The 22,491-nt window shown below is 47.3% G+C and overlaps 1 protein-coding gene and 2 long non-coding RNA genes across 4 annotated transcripts in view; 1 reads left to right on the top strand and 2 right to left on the bottom strand.

The window, feature by feature from the left end:
* Positions 1–19,871, top strand: part of LOC310750828 — a 107,996-nt gene extending 88,125 nt beyond the window's left edge. The window contains exon 2 of the long non-coding RNA XR_014542316.1: positions 19,743–19,871. This is a non-coding gene — a long non-coding RNA (uncharacterized lncRNA). The remainder of the gene's footprint in view (positions 1–19,742) is intronic.
* LOC310750784 overlaps positions 1–22,491 on the bottom strand; it is a 168,372-nt gene that overhangs the window by 53,234 nt on the left and 92,647 nt on the right. The gene's annotated exons all lie outside the window — the stretch shown is intronic.
* The window catches only part of BARX2 (BARX homeobox 2), a 43,504-nt gene continuing 24,365 nt past the window's right edge, over positions 3,353–22,491 (bottom strand). For both annotated transcript variants that reach the window (XM_083589075.1, XM_083589076.1), the window contains 3 exons: positions 11,932–12,229; positions 4,492–4,576; positions 3,353–3,619 (listed from right to left, as the gene is read on the bottom strand). In XM_083589075.1, coding sequence (XP_083445201.1) covers positions 3,371–3,619; positions 4,492–4,576; positions 11,932–12,229 — 632 coding nt within the window. In that variant the 3' untranslated portion in view covers positions 3,353–3,370. The remainder of the gene's footprint in view (positions 3,620–4,491; positions 4,577–11,931; positions 12,230–22,491) is intronic.

The following is a 22,491-nucleotide window of genomic DNA, read 5'->3' as shown; positions in this document are numbered from 1 at the left end:
TAAATTAGTTAAATTTGGGTTGTATTCCTATACCCACCTACTGAAGAGTTAGTACCATTTACCTCAGTGGGGTTCTATTTCTAATGCAAAATCTATAGGATTGCACTTTTAAATCCTTTCTGAGCATGTCTGACCTGCCTCATTCTCCCACAGAAATAGACTGCAGATAACTGAGGGAAATGGTCTTTGCAAATTTCAATGCAAACTGATTTTATCTGCATCTCCTGGACCAATGCGTGGATCGGAACCCAGGCCCCACCTAAACTACATGGCTTCCCCCCCAAAAAAAAAATCTTGGGGATGGTAGTTTCTCAAAGGTGCTGAGAGTTGTTAGGAGGTTCTCCCATCCCCCTTACAGAACTACAATTCCCAGAGTTCCCTGAGGAAAAAGGAGCAAATTCTTAAAACCACTCTGGGGAGGGGGCAGGTCACACCCACCTCCCACATGTAAGTCTTAACAGCCATGGGTTCCCCTCCCCCCAAAGAATCCTGGAAACTGTAGTTTCTTAAGGATGTTGGGAATTACAGCTCCGTGGGAGGTGTACTACAGTTCCCAGGATTTTTTGGGCCGGGGGGGGGGGAGTACTTTAATGGCATGGTGTGCACATAGCTTGATTCTCCATTCCTGATGTAGACCAGGCTCAATGATCAAGCGTGAAACAGTGTGAATTAACCCTCAGTTATGGCAACTTAAACTCAACTTATTGCCCCACTGTCTTTAGGGAGATGCAACAGTTGCACCCCCACTGAGCCCAAGACCTGCTCCAGATTCTTCCCCCAAACTTCCTGCCATCATCCTTCCAGCATTCTGTCAAAGAACAGGTGGCCAGCAGACAGCCCTCCTGTAGTTCCCTGGTCACTTTCCCCTCTTTTCACTGCAGTCATATGAATCTCAATGCACAAACTCCCAGCTCCATGGCTCAGTGGTAAAGCAGCTGCCTTGCATTCAGAAGGTGCTGGATTTGATCCTTGGTAGGTCTAGGAGAGGTCCAGGTAGATCTAGAAGAGTCCTCTGCCTGAAACCTTGGAGAGCCACAGCTGGCCAGCGTAAACAATACTGAGCTCGACTTGCCAGAGTCACCAAGGCACATTTGCTGGTTCTTTCTCTTCTGGCCTAAACCAAGCCACTGCCAAGTAGAGGAAACAGACCCTTTTTCCCTCCCTCACTGCTTTTACACTCAGAAGGCAGATGAACAGGCAGCTGAGAGCAGAAGGAACAGGCTAGGGTTTGGTTGTGGGCCTCCAGAAGAGGTCCAGGCCTTGGCAGGTCCCCCGAATTGCTGATCTTTGGTAGTGGCCCTGATCTTGATGCATGCATGCTTCTGGGGTACAGAAAACACCTCTTCACGCAGCACATAGTTAAACCATTCCCTCTGCTAGGTCTGGCGGCTGCAGCCCCAAAAAGGAGAAGAACGTTCCTCAAAGACAATACAGTGGACTGGATCAGCAATGTACAGTGGTACCTCGGGTTAAGTACTTAATTCGTTCCGGAGGTCCGTTCTTAACCTGAAACTGTTCTTAACCTGAAGCACCACTTTAGCTAATGGGGCCTCCCACTGCCGCCGCACCACTGGAGCACAATTTCTGTTCTCATCCTGAAGCAAAGTTCTTAACCCGAGGTCCTATTTCTGGGTTAGCAGTGTCTGTAACCTGAAGCGTATGTAACCTGAGGTACCACTGTAATACAGAAACGTATCTATGTAGGTCTCCATTTCAAGGTATATTTGTATAAATTGGTGGTCCCTGTATTTTAATGGTGTATCTCTGCATGTTCTGTATAGTAGGCACAGAATACTTTTATTTCCTTTTTGGGGATGAAACGACCAAGATGGTCACAACAACAATTAAACTTTGACTTGACTACTCACTCTCACAGGAGGCAGTGATGGCCACCAACTTGGATGGCTTTAGAAGAGGGTTAACAAATTCATGGAGGAGGAGGAGAGGGCTACTGATGGCTATTAGCCATAATGGCTCTGCTGTTGAGAGAGTGTTATTGTGGTCTGTCCCAGGTTGGCCACTGTGAGTACAGGGTGCTGGGCTAGATGGCCCATGGGCCTGATCCAGCAAAGACTCTTCTGAAGTCCTTAGTTTGGGGCTGCCATACTTCTGGAAATTCCTGGACATAGCCGGGATTCATCTGTCACAAATGGCATGCAGGCGGAATTTTCGAAAAAACGTCCAGGAAAAACCTGGGACAGCCCATATCAAGAGTGTTGGTTTTTTGGTGATGTTCCTAAAAAATAGCTCAACAACTTTGGGCAAAAAAGAAAAAAAAGAAAAGAAAAGAAAAAAGGAAAGCGCAACAACTTTTGTGTCTGGATTTTCACTTTTGGAAACATGGCAAGCCGACCTTAAATATGCCTTCTCTTCTGACATCAACAAGGAACTCTTCTACTGAGAGTTCGAATATTGCTTCATTGAGATCAGGATTTCCTACACTAACTGGCTGTGGCACTCCAGAGCTTCATGCATGGAACTTCCCAGCCCCACCTGGAGATGCTGCCAGGAACCGAACCCAGGGCCTTTTGTCTTTAAAGCAGATGCTCTACCACTGAGCTACCACTTTTTCTTCCATGTGCGCCAGAAGTTTGTATTGCCACCACTGAGCTCTGGGTGGCTAGAGGCAGGCCTACCCGCTTGCCCCTGCCACAGCCAATGCAACTTCCACATCCACCATGAACCAAACCAATACATCCACAACTCTTGCCGCTGCCCCAGCCTCTTGCCCACCCCCTGCCACCACTTCAGTCTTGTCCCTATGGGCCACTGGTGCTGCCAAGCCCTCCAAGTCAGAGAGTGACTTGAGGAAGTTGGACATCTACTCCTGCGTTTCCCTCACCCCCCCCCTGAGCTTTGTGGTGCTGGAACGTAAACATCCCAGATTCCCAAACACCCCTGTTAAAAACACCTTTGCTTTGGCCCGTTCCCAATTAAGCACTGGTTGCAGAAGAATGCTATGTTGGAACGACGACAAAGGACCTTTTGTTTTGTTTGGCAGTCACTGCTCTGAACCCATTTCACAGATGAGGATAATAAGGGGGAAGACAAAAAGGGACAGTTTTCTTTGGCAGCTGTTCGCTAAGGAGCCTCTTCCTCCCAGCTCCCTGTGCATTTCCAAAGTCTCAGATTTGCAAGCATGCAGTCTCTTCGGGAGGAGAGCTCAGGCCCCACTGTCTGTGGGGAGGGTGTACACACTGCATTGGAAAGAAGGAAACTGTCGCTGCTGCCTACATGGGGTCTCTTTGCTCCACAGCGACCCACCCATACTGTTCGATTTCATAAGGCACCAAGTGTGCACGCCTCCAGTTTGTACATTGTCCTTTTGGGAAGTGTGGGGAGTTTCTTTCCCTCTCTTTCTCCCTCTCTCTTAACTTGATGCAGTTTCTCCCAGAGGGGTTTCAGCTCTGTTTTTAGGAGATTCCTCTGTCTCTGAAGGGGCATCCAATGGCTCCCCGGTCAACCCACACTCTTCCGTGGCCTGGCTTTCCTCCAAAGCCGGCTTGTGAGCTTGGCTGTTCATCTTCTCCTCCGCTTCGATCTCTTCGGAGCTGGGAATGGAGTTTTTCTTGGGGCGGCCTTTGGGTTTTGTGGGGGCCTCCTGCCCACCTTTCAGGACCTGGAGCAAAAAAAAGCAAACAAGCTGAGTGTCTAATTGCTGCTTTCATGGGGTTTTTTTAAGTGTTAAGTTGGACCAGCAACAAAGCGTTACAGCATGGAGAGTTCTTGTGCCCTGTCCAGCCTGCCATGCCCTCTCCCAGGATATTCCATCCCATCCCCTAGTTTTCCATTCCTCCTCCCAAAAGTCAGTCAGCATTCTGTGCCCACTGAGCATGCTCAGTCCTCAATAGGGTGTTTTTAGAGTTTCCCACCCTACTGATTTCTTTCCTGTTATTTTTAGGGGTTTCCTCCAGGCCTGAAGATACCTCGCTTTTGTTTCCCCATTTTGTCTAGGATTCTATCAGCACTCTGTAGCTGAATTCACTGTTAGAGGGACTGAGTCATCTTTTGCTCTGCAGCACTCAATTAGAACAAAACACGTCAAGAGATTTTTGTCTTGCCGTTTAGAACTTGTTATTTATTAAATTTAATTTTTGAAAAGGGGGCTAGAAATGTTCTTAAGTAAATAAATCATAAGACAATGATAGTGAAGGCAATCCACTCTGATGCTGAAAGGCATTAATAAAATATTAATTTATTATCCCAAGTGTCAGAGAAGCAGGAGGATTCTTGGATGAAAATCACGTTTAGGGATGTCACCCAACTAAGGAAGTCTTACACTTCAATCCTATGCAGGATTACTTTGAACTGAGTCCCACTGCCTAAAGAAACTGCAACTTAACTATTTTTTTTAAAAAGTAACAACTAAGTTTTATGTTAAAAATGTGATCTTAAAAAAATGAGACACAAACCTTTTGCCCCTTTTCATTTCATTTCATTTTTGCCTTGGGCACACCCTATACGCATGCCTCTGTTTACCACAATACCTACCATTTTCTTCCACTTCATCCTGCGATTCTGGTACCAAGTCTTCACCTGAAGTTGTGTTAGGCCCAGGGACTGGGCCAGATCCAGCCTGGAAAACAAGAGATCCAAATCAATCCAAATCAACGACAGAAAGGAAGACGCACCATCCACGGCCAAGATCTGATTAGCTCACATCCTGAAGAAAGAGAACAAGTTGTACAGACACCGGAGGGGAAAACCAAAGAACACTAACAGCCAGGGGAAGATAGTCATCATTGACTGACAACGTGCCATGTCCAAATAAATCAACTAAAGGAAGCTAAAGAGAAGTTGTAATTCCCCCTTTGGTGTAATTAACTGCGGGGAGGTTTCTCCCCCCACCCCCACAAATAAATAATTTGTTGCAAATAACAATGCAAACATTTGAGAGGTGCAGAAACGAGCAATGACTTGTTTGTCTGATATCATACGGTCCACGACTTAAGAAAGAAAATGATGCAGAGGGGAAAAGCAGAAAGATATGCTATGAACAAGGGGATAGAAAGGGTGGGGGGTGTGGTCTGCCCCGGATGTCATCCCTGAGGGGGTGACAAAATGGCACACCGCAGGGGGCGGCCTGCAGTGCGCCCGAGGCACGCGTCTCTCCTGGGAGTGACACGGTGGCTCGGGGCCCCACTCTGCCCGAAACGGCAGTGTGGGGCTTGCGACCACCAGGCGGACTCTGTGGGCAGCTCGCCAAAGCGCCCCCCTAGGCGGATCGCCATGGCGCCCCCGTGGACGACTCGCCCCGCCCCCACCGCTCTGGGTACGGGAGCAGCTAGCTACACCCCTGGTTATGAATAATAAGATCATTGATGCCACGGAAGCACAACAGAGCCATCAGTAATAAGTCCTGGAATGCAAACTTAACTGATTGTTTCAGGTTGAACAGCATCACCTGCACAGTAATTTCCTATGGGGCTTATATAGGAGATAGACAGAGGCAGTGATAATCGGTGCACTAAGAGCTCATCCACACTTCTGCTTGTCTTGTGCAGTTTTCTGCTTGTCTCATGCCTTTCTAGGCTCTGGTCCAAGCAGTTTTGCCTTTGCCCCACTGCTTTCCTCAGGAAAACCCGCTCTTTAGTGCTAAATCAGAACAAATGGCCATCTGTGGGAAACCCCATTGCTGCTTGTTCCGCTAAACCGCAGCTTTTGCCAGGGGGAAGTGGCAGGGCAAACAAACAGAGGAGTGAATAAGTCCTAACTTGGAAAGAAGCCCCATTGAACGCAGTGGGATTTCTCTCTGAGTCAGCATGCCTTGGACTGGGCAGTTAAATTGCTTTCATTGCTCCTTAAAGTGACGGTCCCAAGAAGAGACTTACGTAAACACCCGCAAGTTCAGGCTGGCCAATTCTGCAGACCTGTGGTCTGTCTCATGCATGTTCAAAAACAATGTTAAGGGTTTGGTGGTGCTAAAACATAGGCCACAACCTTTCTGACCTGGGTGTGTGTCTGAGCGTACCATGTTGCCCATGAGCACTGCATCGAAGGCCCTCTTAGTTGCGTCAGACTAGGACCAGGGAGACAAGGCTTCAAATCCTCACCTTGGGCCAGTCACTGCCCCTCAGCCTAACCTACCTCACAGGGCTGTTGTGGGAATTAAATAACGGAGAGAACCATGAGCACTTTCCAGAGCTTCTTGGAGAGAGAAAACTGTGAGGCATAAATGCAATAAATAGATAAATAAATCGGCCAGCCTCTCACTGACCTTGTGCAAAGGTGGATTTGCTACTCTGCTTTTCCACAAAGGCTGGAAAGCCAGACGGAACTCGGCTTCCTAAGGATTCAGAACTCAATAGCACTCAGATCAAACTGGGTTTCACCTGAGATTTCCTTGATAAGATATGGGAAGGTCCCCTGCACGGGCACACACAAACACACAGCCAAGCTCCACTGTGTTTACGTAAGGCCCGTTGGTTAAGGACCAAGTGAAAGACTAATCTCCTCGGATGAAACTTGCTGAACAAAGAAATCTGAAAGAGACCTGCTGGCATGACATCTTCGCTGTGCCTCTGCCATGATTAGCATCAGTGAACCAGAAACACAAAAGGTGCGAGGGCAGCCTAAGCCAAGCTTGGTGCACTCGGTCACGTCTCATACACACCACCGGCTGCACGGTAGATGACTCTGAATCACCCTGAAATTTGCCAGGTCGTTTTCTCTGTGGTGGGGTTCCAATAGCTGTCCTCACATGGCAATCGTTTTACCAGTTGGTTGCAGCCCCAAAAGGCCCAGAGGACTTGGCTTAAAGAGGGTGACCTACTTCTTCCACTCGTTACCCGTTTCTCAAGGGGCTGGAAACATTGGAGCAAACCTTATAGCAAGTAGGAACTTGGGCCATCTGGCTTGGTCAGTATCATGTCTACACCAGAGATGGGCAACCTCATACCCTTCAACATTTCAATAATAATAATAATAATAATAATAATAATAATAATAATACATTATTTATACCCCACCCATCTGGCTGGGTTTATCCGGCTACTCTGGGCGGCTTCCAACATAATATTAAAAATACATTAAAACATCACTCATTAAAAACTTCCCTAAACAGGGCTGCCTTCAGATATCTTCCAAAAGTCACATAGTTGTTTATTTCCTTGACATCTGATGGGAGGGCATTCCACAGGACAGGCACCACTATTGAGAAGGCCCTCTGTTTGGTTCCCTGTAACCTCACTTCTTGCAAGGAGAGAACCGCCAGAAGGCCCTCAGTGTCCAGGCAGAACGATGGGGGTGGAGACACTCCTTCAGGTTTACTGGGCTGAGGCCGTTTAGGGCTTTAAAGGTTAGCATCAACACTTTGAATTGTGCTTGGAAATGTACTGGGAGCCAGTGTAGGTTTTTCAAGATGGGTGTTATATGACCTTGGCAGCCGCTCCCAGTCTATCTGCCGCATTCTGGATTAGTTGTAGTTTCTGGGTCACCTTCAAAGGTAGCCCCACGTAGAGCGCATTGCAGTAGTCCAAGCAGCAGATAACCAGAGCATGCACCATTCTTGTGAGACAGTCCTCAGGTAGCTAGGGTCTCGGCCTGCGAACCAGATGAAGCTGGTTGACAGCTGCTCTGGACACAGAAAAACCACTCACTTTGACTCTCCATCTACAATCAGCACCACCGACTCACTCTAATGCTAACCTGCATTACAGGGCTGTTGTAATCATCGCTGAGATCAACTCTCTACAAAGTGTTTTGAACACTCGGCTTTGCTATAGCAACACCGAGTGTTAATATCAGCAGGGCAGAACCCATCAAGGCTGCTGCTTATCAGGCCCATCTGCCCTCTGTTACCATTAGCGAGCCTCATCATTCAACAGTTGTCTTCGGGCTTTCTTTAAGACCCACATCAAAGGGAGCAAGGGCAAGGGCAAAGCCGTTGGCAAGACTCCTGAACAGTGTGCTGCTGGGCACACTGGTGTGAGGAATATGGTGACCACATGCTCCACTTCATAGCGGATGGCCCTATGTTTGAAGGGCTTTCTGGCCAAAGTCCAGTTTAAAAATAAAGAGCCCTAAGGAGGGAGTGCAAGGAGTCATGAAGTTGGACAGCCACCCAAGCAGGAACACTGCTCACCTTGCCATATGGTCTTCCCGACAGTGGTGAGGTGCATTGCATCTCCATTTCCATGAGAGCAGTGACCTCTGAACTGGCCTTAAGATATATAAATTAAGCTTTTTGCAAGTTTCATGCTAATCTGTGACTCCTTTTGTCCCCTTTTCTGATGTTGAATGACGACTTCTCTTTTTTGGCAACACATAAGCAAAGTGCAAGTAGATAAATAGGTACCACTCCGGCGGGAAGGTAAACGGTGTTTCCGTGCGCTGCTCTGGTTCGCCAGAAGCGGCTTAGTCATGCTGGCCACATGACCCGGAAGCTGTACGCCGGCTCCCTTGGCCAATAAAGCAAGATGAGCGCCGCAACCCCAGAGTCGGCCACGACTGGACCTAATGGTCAGGGGTACCTTTACCTTTAAGTAACCACTAGTAATAATTCCAGCATTGCACAGGGTTGGACTAAAGAACTGTCGGCGTTCCTCTCCCAACTCTACCATTCTATGATTCTAGTTCCACAAGTAGGCCATGAAAACATCTAGCATCAAGCGGGATGCATTGGGGTTGCCCCAAGACCTGTTGCTACCCGAGGTGATGCTCAAGATGGTGCCCTTCCTTATTCCTCCTCCAGAAGGAGCAATCAGCCAGGCCATCCACCAGTTTTCAAGGTGGAGGAGAGACTCTTGAGAAAAAACATGCATGCGTGGCCATTTTTTGAAGCGTCAAGGGAAGGGCGTCTTGAATTTTCAACCAGGAAAGGAAAATATAGCAACGTCTGCTGCATCTTTGGGAGGTGATGCTGGGAGCCTGGCGGAGGTTTTGCCATCACTGAATCTCAATCTTCACACGGGAAAGGCGCCTGGTTGGCAGCAGGGGCCTCATCGTGGTGAGATTACCTGTAACCCTTTGCAAACTGGTTGCTGCGCCTGTTTAGAAACAACAGGCACTGCCTAGGAAACCAAAGCAACAAACAAGAGGGAGGGAGAGAGGAAAGGGGCAGGAGTTGCCAGAGCTGTGCTGGCTCATCGTGCTCAGTCACGTAGGATGCCAAGGCTTATTAGTGCCAAGAGAGTCGTGTGTGTGATTGATGGTGTTGCCCAACCAGTCATGTGAGGTTCTGAGCTGGCACCACACTAGCCACCCAAACCCTTGAATGGAATCAGGACCCCTTACGAGAGGGACGAAGGAGCCCTTGGTGCTGAGCACTGTGGGCAAGAGCCCTTGGCCTACGCAGGATGGCAGTGGATCTACAGGCAGCGGCGGCTGATGCCCATGGAAGTTCCGAAACTTCCCATTGTTCTAGGCGTATTTTGCGACAGAGAATTTCATTTGCAGAAGCAGTTTCTGAGCTCTGGGCGCAGTACTGCGCCTAAGATTTCAGATTAAAACTGCAGAGTGGAAGGAAAGGAGGACCTTTTTCTGCCTCCCCACTTCTAGCTACTCTCTGAAGACTGGAGAAGAGACCCTCTTAAGAATATCATGGGGGTGGGCAGGGGAAGGACTAGAATCATGTGGAAAATGAACATAATATTTTAGCTGTTCATTCATTTCAGCTTTGTATTCTTGTTATAAAAAAGCGCACCTATACATTCCATTGTTGTGCCTATAACTTAGGTTTAAGGTGCCATTTAGCTCCTAGCTTTTATATCTCAGTTTCTAACACTGGCCCATGGGGGACTGGTAGGGCAGAAGCCAAGGAACCTGACAGCAGGGGGTGCCAGAACTAAGTAATTCGCAAAAGTGTCCTAGAGTGGACGCACTGGGCGGGCCTTGTCCTCCAACCGAGGTGGAGAGCTTAAAAGCACTTTCGACATGGGGAAGCCCCAAGTGGAGGAGGGGGCTATCAACTAGCCATGATGGCGACCTCCGCAGCTAGAGGCAGCCACACATCTGAAAACACAGGAGGCTAGAGTGCTCTTGTGCTCATGTTCTTCTTGCTGGTTTCCCAGAGGCATCTGGTTGGCCAGTGTGAGAACAGGATGCTGGACAAGATGGGCCATCGGCCTGATCCAGCAGGCTCTTCTTATGTTCTTAAATGGACCTGGCATTTGAAGAGCTTTTAAGCTCCCCACATCACTCGGATTTAACGTGCGCAGTTGCAACCAGAATTTTTGCCTAGCGTTTCTGATCAGCAATGCAATCACTGAATACTTTTGCCGTATTTTTCCGTGTATAAGATGCCCCCATGTATAAGACGCCCCCTATTTTTGGGGACTCCAAATTAAAATAATAGGGGTAAATTGCCCCATGTATAAGATGACCCCCCCTTTTCTTAACATAATTTTAAAAGAAAAATACCTAGTCTTATACACAGAAAAGTACCTAGTCTTATACACAGAAAAGTACGGTAATTAAAGTCTTCATTACCCTGAATCTTGAGTAATGTGATGAATTGGTGCAGAGGCTCCCATCTTAGACTTTTCCCTAGTGGGCTATAAAAACAAGCAACATTTCCTTTCCCTACTGATTGAACCAGCATCCCTTCTCTTTCAGTGGAAACATAGGGATCAGCCTTTCAAAGGGGTACCAGGAAGGAAGGAAGGAAGGAAGGAAGGAAGGAAGAAGCCTTTTCTCTCTTCTTCATAAGTATCACTGCACATCAATTCATGATGGCATGTGTGCGTTTGAAGCATTCCCTGGTATGCATTTTCCACTGATACAATCTACTCATGTCTCCTTTGATTTTACCTTCTTCTTTTTTTATTCAACGCAAGGGTGCTTTGAAATCTGACCCGACCATGTGACCAAGCACTCCACTGGGAGCAAGCTCATCTCCACGTGCCCAGGCACCAGGGCTGTGCTCTCAGCTCCTGAACAGCTGAGAGGAACATCACAAGCCAGCATCCTGGTGAGGCTGAGAGGAGGACCCGGCCGCCAACCCCAGCTCAAGAAACACGTTTGTCCAGAAACGGAAGCCCGCAGAGAGTTTGCTTCTGCAAATGATGCGGCGAGGCTAAAGTGTGGAGGTTTGAAGTGGGGATAGTTGCAGGAATTCGAAATGACAAGAATCTGCCTGTTGGTCCCAATAGGTTTCCAAGAATACTTCAAAATGTTGGTGCTGACATTTAAAGCCCTAAACAGCCTCAGCCCAGTATACCTGAAGGAGTGTCTCCACCCCCATCGTTCAGCCGGACACTGAGATCCAGCGCTGAGGGCCTTCTCGGTAGTGGCACCCACCCTGTGGAACACCCTCCCATCAGATGTGAAGGAAATAAGCAGCTATCTTATCTTTAAAAGACATCTGAAGGCAGCCCTGTTTAGGGAAGTTTTTAATATTTAATGCTGTATTGTTTTTTAACACTCGATTGGGAGCCGCCCAGAGTGGCTGGGGAAACTCAGCCAGATGGGTGGGGTATAAATAATAAATTATTATTATTATTATTATTATTATTATTATTATTATTATTATTATTATTAGTCCTCTCTCCGGTTTGTGTAGCAGCAAATGGGTTCTTGTTTATTCATGTGTAAATAGGAAGATGTAACTGAAAGGAGTGACACCTTCCATACAAGTTAGGCAGATTAAACACAGAATGTGTTTTGTTTTCAGATAGCCAGTGTAGAAGTTTTTTCAGGTTTTACAAATTATCAGCAGGACAAAAGGGCAATTCCTTTCCATTTAACTTGCTCGTTGCTAAATAAATATGGGGGAATATTTAAGATTTTCAAGTGGTCAGGCTTCCCAGATGTGTGAACGTTTTTATGTGTCTCGTGCACGTTCATTAATTTCAACAGGTCTCCTCTGAGTAATGGAGACACTGTTGGTTGCAGTTTTTTTAAAAAAAATAATAATTCGGTGTTAGCTTCTGGAAATCAGAATATTACAGCACAATGAGAAGCAGTCCTGAGTTCAAAGCCCCCTCGACCAACCTGTCTGGAGTGGAGAGGTACTTCTGCTTCTGGAACTTCTTCTCCAGCCCCATGAGCTGCAGCTCTGTGAAGATGGTGCGGCTGCGGCGAGGCTTCTTCAAGCGGGGCGCAGACTGCTCCGCCTCCGACTCGCTGCTCCCGTGGGTCTCGCTGGCCTGGGTCTCTGAGCAGGTGCTCCCCGGCGTGGGGTGTGGCGAGAGGACGCGGGACGTGCCAGCAGCAGGGATGAAGTGGGAGACGGCCGAGGGCTGCCTGGTGATGACAGAGATGAGAGGATAGGCCCTCAGAGAAGGGGAGCCTGGGGAACAAGCATCAGAGAAGGAGAGGGGTTACACCACAGGTTAGGGCCTTTGCAGGAGAGGTTGAATCATCGTGGTCCAGAGCCGCCCAATCAGAGCAAGGGCGATTGGGCAGGAAGAGGGGACATCCTGAAGTTGCATGCATGAGCTTTGTGCCTCCCACCCTAAGCCAGGCAGAAGCTTCACGGGTTTCAGGATGGAGGCACCAGGCTGTAATACTGCAATGCTATAATTTACGGGGAACATTTAGGGGACTAGCCTAGTCTCCCATGTCCACTGGCTGACTACACGCCACTTCTGATTGCCTGTGATGGCTTGGGACTCGGGCTCAGACTCAGAACCAGAGGAGTCTCAGTCTGCACCGGATCCTTTGCCTCAGGCATCATCTGAACCAAGTCTGGGGCCTGACCCTGAAGAGTTCTAGTCTGCACAGGTTCCCCTGCAAAAACACCAACTGGGTCGAGTCAGGGGCCTGAGCTTGCCCTGGCTCCAGATGCGGGCATTACCTCGTTGCCTTCAGCTGGGCCATCGCTTACAGCTGCTGCACTACCGGTTTGGTCAGGGGAGGCTGAGGTGGCCCCTGGGTCTAGTAACCCACCGACGTCTCCTGAGCTGCAGAGACTAAGTTCTGAGAGAAGGAGGTCTGAGAGAAGGAGGACTCACAGGAGGAGTGCTCGCCTTTGGGCGAAACAGGGAGGTGAGTCGCCAGGGGATCAGGACCGGCCGTTCCCCGACAAAGATAAAAGGCTGTCAGACCCCAACCCAGGTTGCGGAAGCAACATTGTTGTATGCCAGAGATCCTGTACCTGTCCTTGCCTGGTTTCCTGCCTTGGCCCTGTTGAACTGACTCCTAGCGGAACCCTCGGATTCTGGACCGGCCCTGGACCGCGTTTCATGGGTTACCCCCGGGCCCAGCACATTGCCCTATGCCTGTTTGGTTGAAAATAACTCTACGCTCAGCGGGACTTGCTGCCATATTGGCATGGACAGCCTTGAGACTATTTGGCCCGTCAACCAGGCCAGCGTTTGACAGCCGCAAATGGAGCCCAAGGCTCAAAAGCTCAGCTTCTGTCCCAGCTTTGCGCAAACATCTCTAGTCCTCACCACTGTGTTTACTCATGGATGTGTGAGCTCCTTGCTTTGCTCAAATGTCCCCACAAAGAAGTTCTATAAAAAGTGCCACCACCAGAACGCGTGAAAATTGGACGCATTATGCCAAGTCTCTTGAGCCAAGACTGAAGTGGCTGTCGCTTCACCACACTTCTTTGTGTGAAGGAGGAGACAGACATCTGCTCCTGACGTGCTCCTGTGCTGCTTCCGAAATTGGTGGGAGATCGTGTCAAGGTAAAGGGCCAGCTGGCCACGTCCTCCTGACCAGCCTGAGAACATCCCAGTTCAGTCAGCAATGGCTGCGGTTCAACAGCAGTGGAGATCCAGGACAAGTCTCCTTCCACAATAGCAATATATCTGCACCAATTCTGGTTATGTTCCTAAATGTGTACTGAATATTTTAAAAAGACCCACATTCCCAAGCTCCAAGGCTAGGACAACATTTCTGTGCTGGAGTCTCCTGCTTAGTTTGCTTGTGTGTTAATTAAGACACTTTGCCACTTTGCCCTCTTTCCTCTATGGTGAGACATATTGCATTGCTATTTAAATTCTAATAATTATTTCTGAATTCACATTGCTACATATAAACCAGCATGTGCAAATATTATGTCCCTTCATTTGTCTTATTTTGGGGCCAGGCATTTCCTAATTTTTTTAAAAGCTGTCCTTAAACTGACCATCCTATTCAAAAGAGGCTAAGAAAGCTACTTCCATGTTAGGTTTTCAAAGGTGTTGCAAAGACTTTCTGTTTTTATTTTATTTATTCCACTGCATTTCTATCCCACCTTTTTCTCCAAGGAGCTCAAGGCAGAATACATAGTTCTCACACTCCTCACTTAATCCCCACAACAACCCTGTGAGGTAGGTTAGGCTGAGAGGTGGCAACTGGCCCAAGGTCACCCAGTGAGCTTCATGGCCAAGTGGGGGATTTGAACCCGGGTCTCTCAGGTCCTAATCTGACACTCTAACCACTACACCACACTCATGTAGTGCAAGCCAGGACAGGCATTTGGCTGAGCTAGGTCATCTTCTGTGATTGTGGTTTAATTTGCAGTTTTTATTTGGACACATTTATACTGCGATTTTTAAAATTGTATTTTTTAAAAAAAGAATATTGTGAATTGCTTTGAGCTGATGGCTCAGCTGGTAGAGAGGAGGGCTGCAAGCTCCTGGCTCAGTTCTGGCTTAGCTTTGTTTAGGGAAAGGGTTGTGGCTGCACACAGTGAGCATAAGCTTTGCAGGTTCAAGTCCTGGCATTTCCAGACAGGACTTGGAAAGAGACCCTAACCTTGGCGGTCCACTGGTCAGGGAAGACTGACCCAGGTGGACCACCGGTCTGACTCAGTGCAGAGCAGCTTCCTATTATTGTAAACAGTTTGAACGCATAAATAGAAAATGAAACCATTCCACCCCTGAACGCTGCAAGCTCACACAAGCTTCCCACATTAAAAACAATCTTAAAATCGAAGACAAAACTCAAAAACTAAACAATCAGCAGAGACCAGTGGATAAGAGGTTGGCCGCAAACTCAAATGACACAAGTTCTATTCTGAGTTCTGACTCACTCCATGACCTTTCACAAGTCACTTTACATCTCCATCTCCATTTCATTTACTGACACCCCAATCTCTAAGAACAGTTACTTGGAAGGGAGCCCCATTGACTCTGAAAGCACTTTCCCCATGTGTCCCAGATATGGCGTTCTCAGCAGTGGCAGCAGCAACAACAACCCTTTAAGGTAGGCTTGCGCTACACTTCAGGGGGGAGAGGATGTCTTGCCAAAGGCTGCCTAGTGAGTCCATGGCTGGGTGAGATTTAAACTTGCAAATCGTTTATTTAATGCTGTTGGTGGTTGGAGCACTAGGCTGGGACATGATTTAGACCCCCACCCAGCCCTGAAGTGCACTGGGTGATCCTGGGCCAGTCATGAGCTTTAAGATGGTGGGGCCCAGTTTAGCCCAGCATCTTGTTTCCGTGGGAAGCCTTTGGGAAGCCCACAAGCAGAATAACACTCTCCTCCCTTGTGCTCCCCAACAACTGATATGTCAGAGGCATACTGTGTCCGGCAGAGGAAGCAATACATAGCCAACATGGCTAGTAGCCATTGATGGCCTTCCATGAATTTCTCTAATCCCCTTTTAAAGCCATTCAAGATGGTGGCCATTGCTACAAGTTGTGGCAATGACTCCAAGTGTTTAAGTATGGGCCTCGTGGAAGAAGAAGAAAAAGGATCTCCTGTGTGAAAAAGCCTGTCCAGACATCTTTATGATCTAAATAATTCCTTACCTGGATGCAGCAAGGATCTCTAAAGCTCAGAAATGGAAGACAAGACAAGACCTGGACATTTTTTAGCGATACAAAACTATGCGGACTCTGGCTAGGGCAGGGAAAATAACTTGCAAATTCTGTGTTTCTAAAGGCAAAGAAGAGGCAAAACTTTTCCACTGTTTGGCGGGACTTTATTTCTTACTCGTCAAACTCGGACGTGCAAAACTCTCCCCATGCCAAATCGCAATGTGCTTTTCTTTTTTAATATGTTATTTATTTATGTATAAAATTATACACCGCTTATTGGTTAAAAAAAAGAAAAGAAAACCCTCAAAGTGGTTTACAAAAAAGAAAAAAAGAGAACAATAAAATTATCAGTGAGGTGAATTACCAGTAATTTAAGACTTTCCAAAAGTTAAAATAACAATAAACTAAAAACAGATGAAAACTCACATCCTATAGCACCTGAAATCTACTAATTTGCATGAACAATCTCTGCACTGCTCCTGCATTTTGTGGTTTTGTTTATGTTATTTCACATCTGTATCTTTGACCCTACATTAATTTAAAAGAATTCTCACAAAAGAAGAGAAAAAGCCTGTCCTGAATCTTCCGACACTCAGTTTCATTGATGACCCTGGTGTCCTAGGATGATGAGCAAATGAGAAAAACATCTATCTATCCATGGCATGCATAATATTATATACTTCTATGGCATATGCACACTTCTTTTCTAAACTAAAAGACCCTGTGATCATTTTGACTGCCCTTTGCTGAACCTTTTCAGACTCTAAAGCAGGGGTCAGCAATCTTTTTCAGCCGTGGGCCGGTCCAGACCATGTGGTGGGCTGAACTATATTTTGAAAATAAATAAATAAACGAATTCCCATGCCCCACAAATAACCCAGAGATGCATTTTAAATAAAAGGACACATTCTACTCATGTAAAAACGTACTGATTCCCGGACCATCCGTGGGTCAGATTGAGAAGGCAGTTTGGCCACATCCGGCCCCTGGACCTTAGTTTGCCTACCCCTGCTCTATGGTATCCTTGTGATAGCCCTAACCCACCAAAATGAGGTGGGTGGGAAGCCATGCAAAGCCCCTTGAGTCCCTTTGAAGATGGCCCAGTCCAGAATTTCAGAGAGAGACTCTCATTTTCTAGGCAGAAATGGTAAAAAAAGACTTTCAAGTCTTTTGGAAAGCTCCCAAACCCCGCATGCTTCCCATCGCACGAGGCTAAAGTCAGCCGAAAACATCTGTTGGGAAGCTCTGACTGAACTCCTCAAGCCCGCTGGACGTGACACAATTATCTATACGTGGCCTTCAAACAAGATCCCATTTCAAAAGTTTCAATTAAGATCCAATGCCTCAAAGGAATCCCTTTTTCTCCACACCTGCCCGATCCCCGCGACATGGATCCACACGGCAGATGTTATAATGGGGAGACAGAGACGAGCAGGAAAATGAAGCTTTAATTAATTGCGCTGTCTGAACACCCGCAATGGCAGGGCACTTTTTCCTCCAAGGCAAAAACAAAGAGACAAAAAAAACACCACACCTCCCTCCGAAACCTCAGCTAAATCTCTTAATGGAATAAAAGGGGGAAGGAAGGAAAGATTTATGGATCTTCTTGGCATGCCAGGCTTTGCTCGGAGGCAGAAATGTGATCTCTGCTGAAAACACCGTGTGGCGCAGAAAGGTAAATAAGAGGAGAAAATGAATGAACTTGAGACAGGAGGACTGTAAATCTGCAAGCTGGGGAGCATCAAAACAGTGGGGGAAACTGAAGAGAGCTCCGTCTGCTTCTGGCTTGGCCTACGGCAGTGCTGGAGAGCAAAGGCCTGCGGAACTGACTGCCACTGACGATTCGGAACACATCCTGCTGCTGCTACCTTTGGCGCATGCGGTTTCCTGGGCCCCCAACTAGTACAAGGAAGGAACTGATAAAGGAAAGGGTTTGTGGGGAGAAAATACATTTTGATTAAGGATAGGGAAGCTTGTGCAGGGCCACATAGCCTTCAGGGTAATGTTATGGGGGCCACATGGCAGTGGTGGGCAGGGCCACAGGCGAAAGTGGGCAGGGCAACAAATGCATCGATTACCTTGGTACAGTAGCCTAGTTTCTGCACGCGCACATCCGCGCACAGCCATCTCCATCCACAGCTCAAGCAGACATATACCAGCCAGGGGAAAACACTCAAGAAAGGGATAAAATCATAGAATCTTACAGTTGGAAGGGACACGAGGGTCATCTAGTCCAACCCCCTGTATTGCAGGAATCTTTTTGCCCAGTCCTTTTTTCCTATCTCAGCGAAAGCATCCATGGCAGATGGCCATCCAACCTCTGCTTAAAAACCTCCAAGGAAGGAGAGTCCACCACCTCCTGAGGGAGTCCGTTTCACTGTCAAAGGGCTCGAAATGTCAGAAAGTTTTTCTGAATGTTCAGTCACAATCTCCTTTCTTGTAACTTGAAGGCATTCGCTCTACCCTCCAGAGCAGGAGAAAACAAGCTTGCTCCCTTCTCCACATGACAGCCCTTAAGGCAGGGGTAGGCAAACTAAGGCCCGGGGGCCAGATGCGGCCCAATCGCCTTCTTAATCTGGCCCACAGACGGTCCGGGAATCAGCGTGTTTTTACATGAGCAGAATGTGTCCTTTTATTTAAAATGCATCTCTGGGTTATTTGTGGGGCATAGGAATTCGTTCATTTTTGTTTTCAAAATACAGTCATACCTCATGTTACGTTTGCTTCATATTACGTTCTTTCAGGTTACATCCTGCGGTGACCCGGAAGTACCGGAAAGGGTTACTTCTGGGTTTCGCCGCTCACACATGTGCAGAAGCACAAAATGACATCATGCGCAGAAGCGGCGAATCGCAACCCGCGCATGTGCAGATGCGCCACTGCGGGTTGCGCTCTTTTCATGTTGCGAACGGGCCTCCGGAATGGATCCTGTTCGCAACCAGAGGTACCACTATATAGTCCAGCCCACCACATGGTCTGAGGGATGGTGGACCGGCCCCTGGCTGAAAAAGGTTGCTGACCCCTACCTTAAGGTATTTGAAGATGGCTATCATATCTCCTCTCAGTCCCCACTTTTCCAGGGTAAACATACTCAGCTCCTTCAACCGTCCGTTTGTGACACACTGAGCCTGTGGACAAGCTGAACAAATGGGGCCCAGGCTTGCCCCAGAAGATGCCTTTGCACCCATCCTTGGAAGAGAAACTGCAAATCAGAGAAGAGGGCAGAAACTACCGCATTTTTCGCTCTATAGGACGCACCCGACCATAGGACACACCTTATTTTAGAGGGGGAGAACAAGAAAAAAAATTTCTCCCCCTCTCTGCGCAGCGCCCCTTCAGCGAAGCGGCAGGAGAAACGGAGCCCCTTCCATTTCTCCTCCTGCTTAGCTGAAGGGGTGCTGCGCCTTAGCTGAAGGGGCACCTACCCTTCAGCGAAAGGAACCCAAAGCCTCGGAGTGCGGCAGGAGCTCCCGCCGCACTCCGGAGGCTTCAGGCAGCTATCTGGAGAGTATTATGGAGCGAATGTAGGCTCCTTGGCTTCAGTGAAGGCAACCTAAAGCCTCCGGAGCGCGGCGGGAGCGCTCCCTCTGCGCTTCGGAGGCTTCGCGTTGCTATCACTGAAGCCAAGGAGCCTGCATTCGCTCCATAAGACGCACACACATTTCCCCTTAATTTTTGGAGGGGAAAATGTGCGTCTTATAGAGCGAAAAATACGGTATTTTGGGTCACTCCTTTGTGCTTCCAGCCTGCTGACGGCACAACTTTAAATTGCTCAGCTAAGCTGTCCGAATTATCATAATTTCACTTGACTATTATAGAGCCCCTTAAAAAAAATCAGAATAATTGATCGAGTGCTAACAATTAAGGGTGGGAGGAGCCAGTTCTGAGTGCATTTTTTCCCCTCCAAGGTGCATTTTCAGCTTCTAGATATGGAACTGAACTTCTGGTCACTGTGGCTTCTAAGTCAGCTATCCAAGGGAAGAAGTGCAAGGCAAGAGTTGCCCTGTCCTTCTGACCTACAAATTGTCACCAGGATCTGCTCTTAGATCTGTTCAGTGTGACGAATGCTTTCTCTTCATCGACAGAAAACCTCCACTGGCATCATAGAATCATAGAATCATAGAGTTGGAAGAGACCACAAGGGCCATCGAGTCCAACCCCCTGCCAAGCAGGAAACACCATCAGAGCACTCCTGACATATGGTTGTCAAGCCTCTGCTTAAAGACCTCCAAAGAAGGAGACTCCACCACACTCCTTGGCAGCAAATTCCACTGTCGAACAGCTCTTACTGTCAGGAAGTTCTTCCTAATGTTTAGGTGGAATCTTCTTTCTTGTAGTTTGGATCCATTGCTCCGTGTCCGCTTCTCTGGAGCAGCAGAAAACAACCTTTCTCCCTCCTCTATGTGACATCCTTTTATATATTTGAACATGGCTATCATATCACCCCTTAACCTCCTCTTCTCCAGGCTAAACATGCCCAGCTCCCTTAGCCGTTCCTCATAAGGCATCGTTTCCAGGCCTTTGACCATTTTGGTTGCCCTCCTCTGGACACGTTCCAGTTTGTCAATGTCCTTCTTGAACTGTGGTGCCCAGAACTGGACACAGTACTCCAGGTGAGGTCTGACCAGAGCAGAATACAGTGGCACTATTACTTCCCTTGATCTAGATGCTATACTCCTATTGATGCAGCCCAGAATTGCATTGGCTTTTTTAGCTGCCGCGTCACACTGTTGGCTCATGTCAAGTTTGTGGTCAACCAAGACCACGATGAGGAGCTCCTCCTCCTCCTAACTGCACCGTAAGAACTGTAACTAATAACTTTAATTTTATTTACTTCACAAAACTTTAATTTTATTTACTTCACAAAATTTATAAGCTGCTTGACCGTAAAAAAAAACCCCAAACGAACCTGAAAGCTGTTTACAAAAAAAGATAAAACAATAAAGCTATCACTAAGGAAAATTAACAATCATAATGTAAAGCCTTTGAAAAATTAAAATAACAACAGACCAAAAATAATAAAAAACAGATTAAAACTTTCATCAACTTTCTAAATGTCTGGGTAGACTTGTCTAAACAATGATGTTTTCAGTAAGTGCCAAAATGAGTAGTACAGCCTGAGATTGAGCTTGCTTTGTCTTCCTTTTCCCCTCCGTGTCTTTTTGGGTTGCAAGTCTTTCGTAAGCAGCTTGGAGTGCCTTTTTGGCTAAAGGGGGAAATAGAAATGCCCTCCATGTTCCCTGTTCTTCAAATTCCATGATTCTCATTAATCTAAAACTTTCTCCCTCTGTTTGGTTCCTCTGCGATGAGTGGTATCGGAGCCCTCTCTTATTAGCCACCTCTCAACGCGGCAGTATAATTCAGACATAATCACAGTAATTAATAAATTTGACTGAATTCAAAGCTCCCATGCCCGAAGGCCCTGGGAAGTTTTAGTAAAAACTAATCAGGGGGATAATTAACACTTTATGATGATGACACTTCTCCGCACTGCTGTTTACAACTTCAAGATAAATGCCCTGACAGTAACTAATTAGCTCCAAAAATATGTGACGACCTGCAAGCTTTGGAAATGCAAAAGGGTTTAATAAAGGCAACCCTGGAGACCTGCCCATAATCCTTTATGCAAAAGCAATTTATAACCCCGGTTTAACAAGTCCCCGTCCAAACTCCACCCACAGCACGTAGGGTTCGTGCATCAGCACTGGTCAGGGGCTCATCCTGCACAGATCCAAAGGCTCAGTGCAGCCCTCCAGAACTGCAACCTTGTTGCAATGCTCAGCTGACTTAATGTGCCTCCACCATTAGATCTGCACCAGCTTTGGTGACAAGCAAACTGGAACCATCAACAGCAAAGGCAGGCAGGTTGGCATCTGGATTCAATTTTGAGATGCTAAATAGAAACCCAGGAATCCTCGTTATCACACAATCACACCATCTTCCCATCTAGCTCAGTACACTCTACTCAGACCGGCAGCAGCTCTCTAGGGTTTGGGGTAAGAGTCTAACAGCCCTATGCAGAAATGCAAGGCATTGAATCTGGTACCTCCTGCCCAACAGCAGATGTTCTTGGCAGCAACTCCACAAACTATCCAGGAAAAAGGAGGCACCGGCTATGAGTTCAAATTCTACGCACACTTAATGAATTTCCAAGTAAACATGTGTGAGATCAGACTCTCCAACCCATCTCTGCATTCCAAGAGCCTCTTTATTAATGCTCTGTGTTTGTGTGAACGCACACCTAAATATAAATCAATCAATCAGTCGCTGGCTTCCTGCTCTGTTAATTATCGCAACATCCATAAGCAAACATGAATTCCGGGCGGCTGACTCAGAGCTTACACAAAGGGCGCTTCAGGTTTCACAAGCCCACCCTTGTGGCCGGTGCCAAGAAAACGTTCACTGCAAATGCCACTGCCTTTTTCCTGCTTCCAACGTGTAAAAACCATTTGATGAGTGACACAGAAGGATGGAGAGTGAAATTAATTGTTTGCAAACCAAGAACTGCTGTCCCTCTGAGATCGCTGACTTTCAGGAAATGCATTTGTCTTACAAGGAGATACACTTTCTCAGAGAAGTGAAGTGCCACGCAGGAAGCAAGCATGGATTGGGAGAGGGGAGAGAAGACTGATTCAGTTCACAGCTGAAGGCAAACCTGCTCAATTCACACTTTAAAAAAGTGGATTGAAACAATTCAAACTTCTCTGAATTTTGCAATGCAGTTCTCCAGCAAAGCAGGGTGTGCAAAATTGCACAGACTGGGACAAGGCTTCTCAATGCCTGTATTAGTGACAATAACAAGCAAAACGCATTGCATTGAGGAAAATGCTTTGCAAAATTGTGTATATTAGACAAC

This window comes from Podarcis filfolensis (genome assembly GCF_964270895.1).
Source record: "Podarcis filfolensis genome assembly, chromosome: 15".
Lineage (NCBI taxonomy): Eukaryota > Metazoa > Chordata > Lepidosauria > Squamata > Lacertidae > Podarcis > Podarcis filfolensis.
The sequence above is the reverse complement of the archived record's forward strand: the minus strand, read 5'-3'. Positions and strand labels throughout refer to the sequence as shown.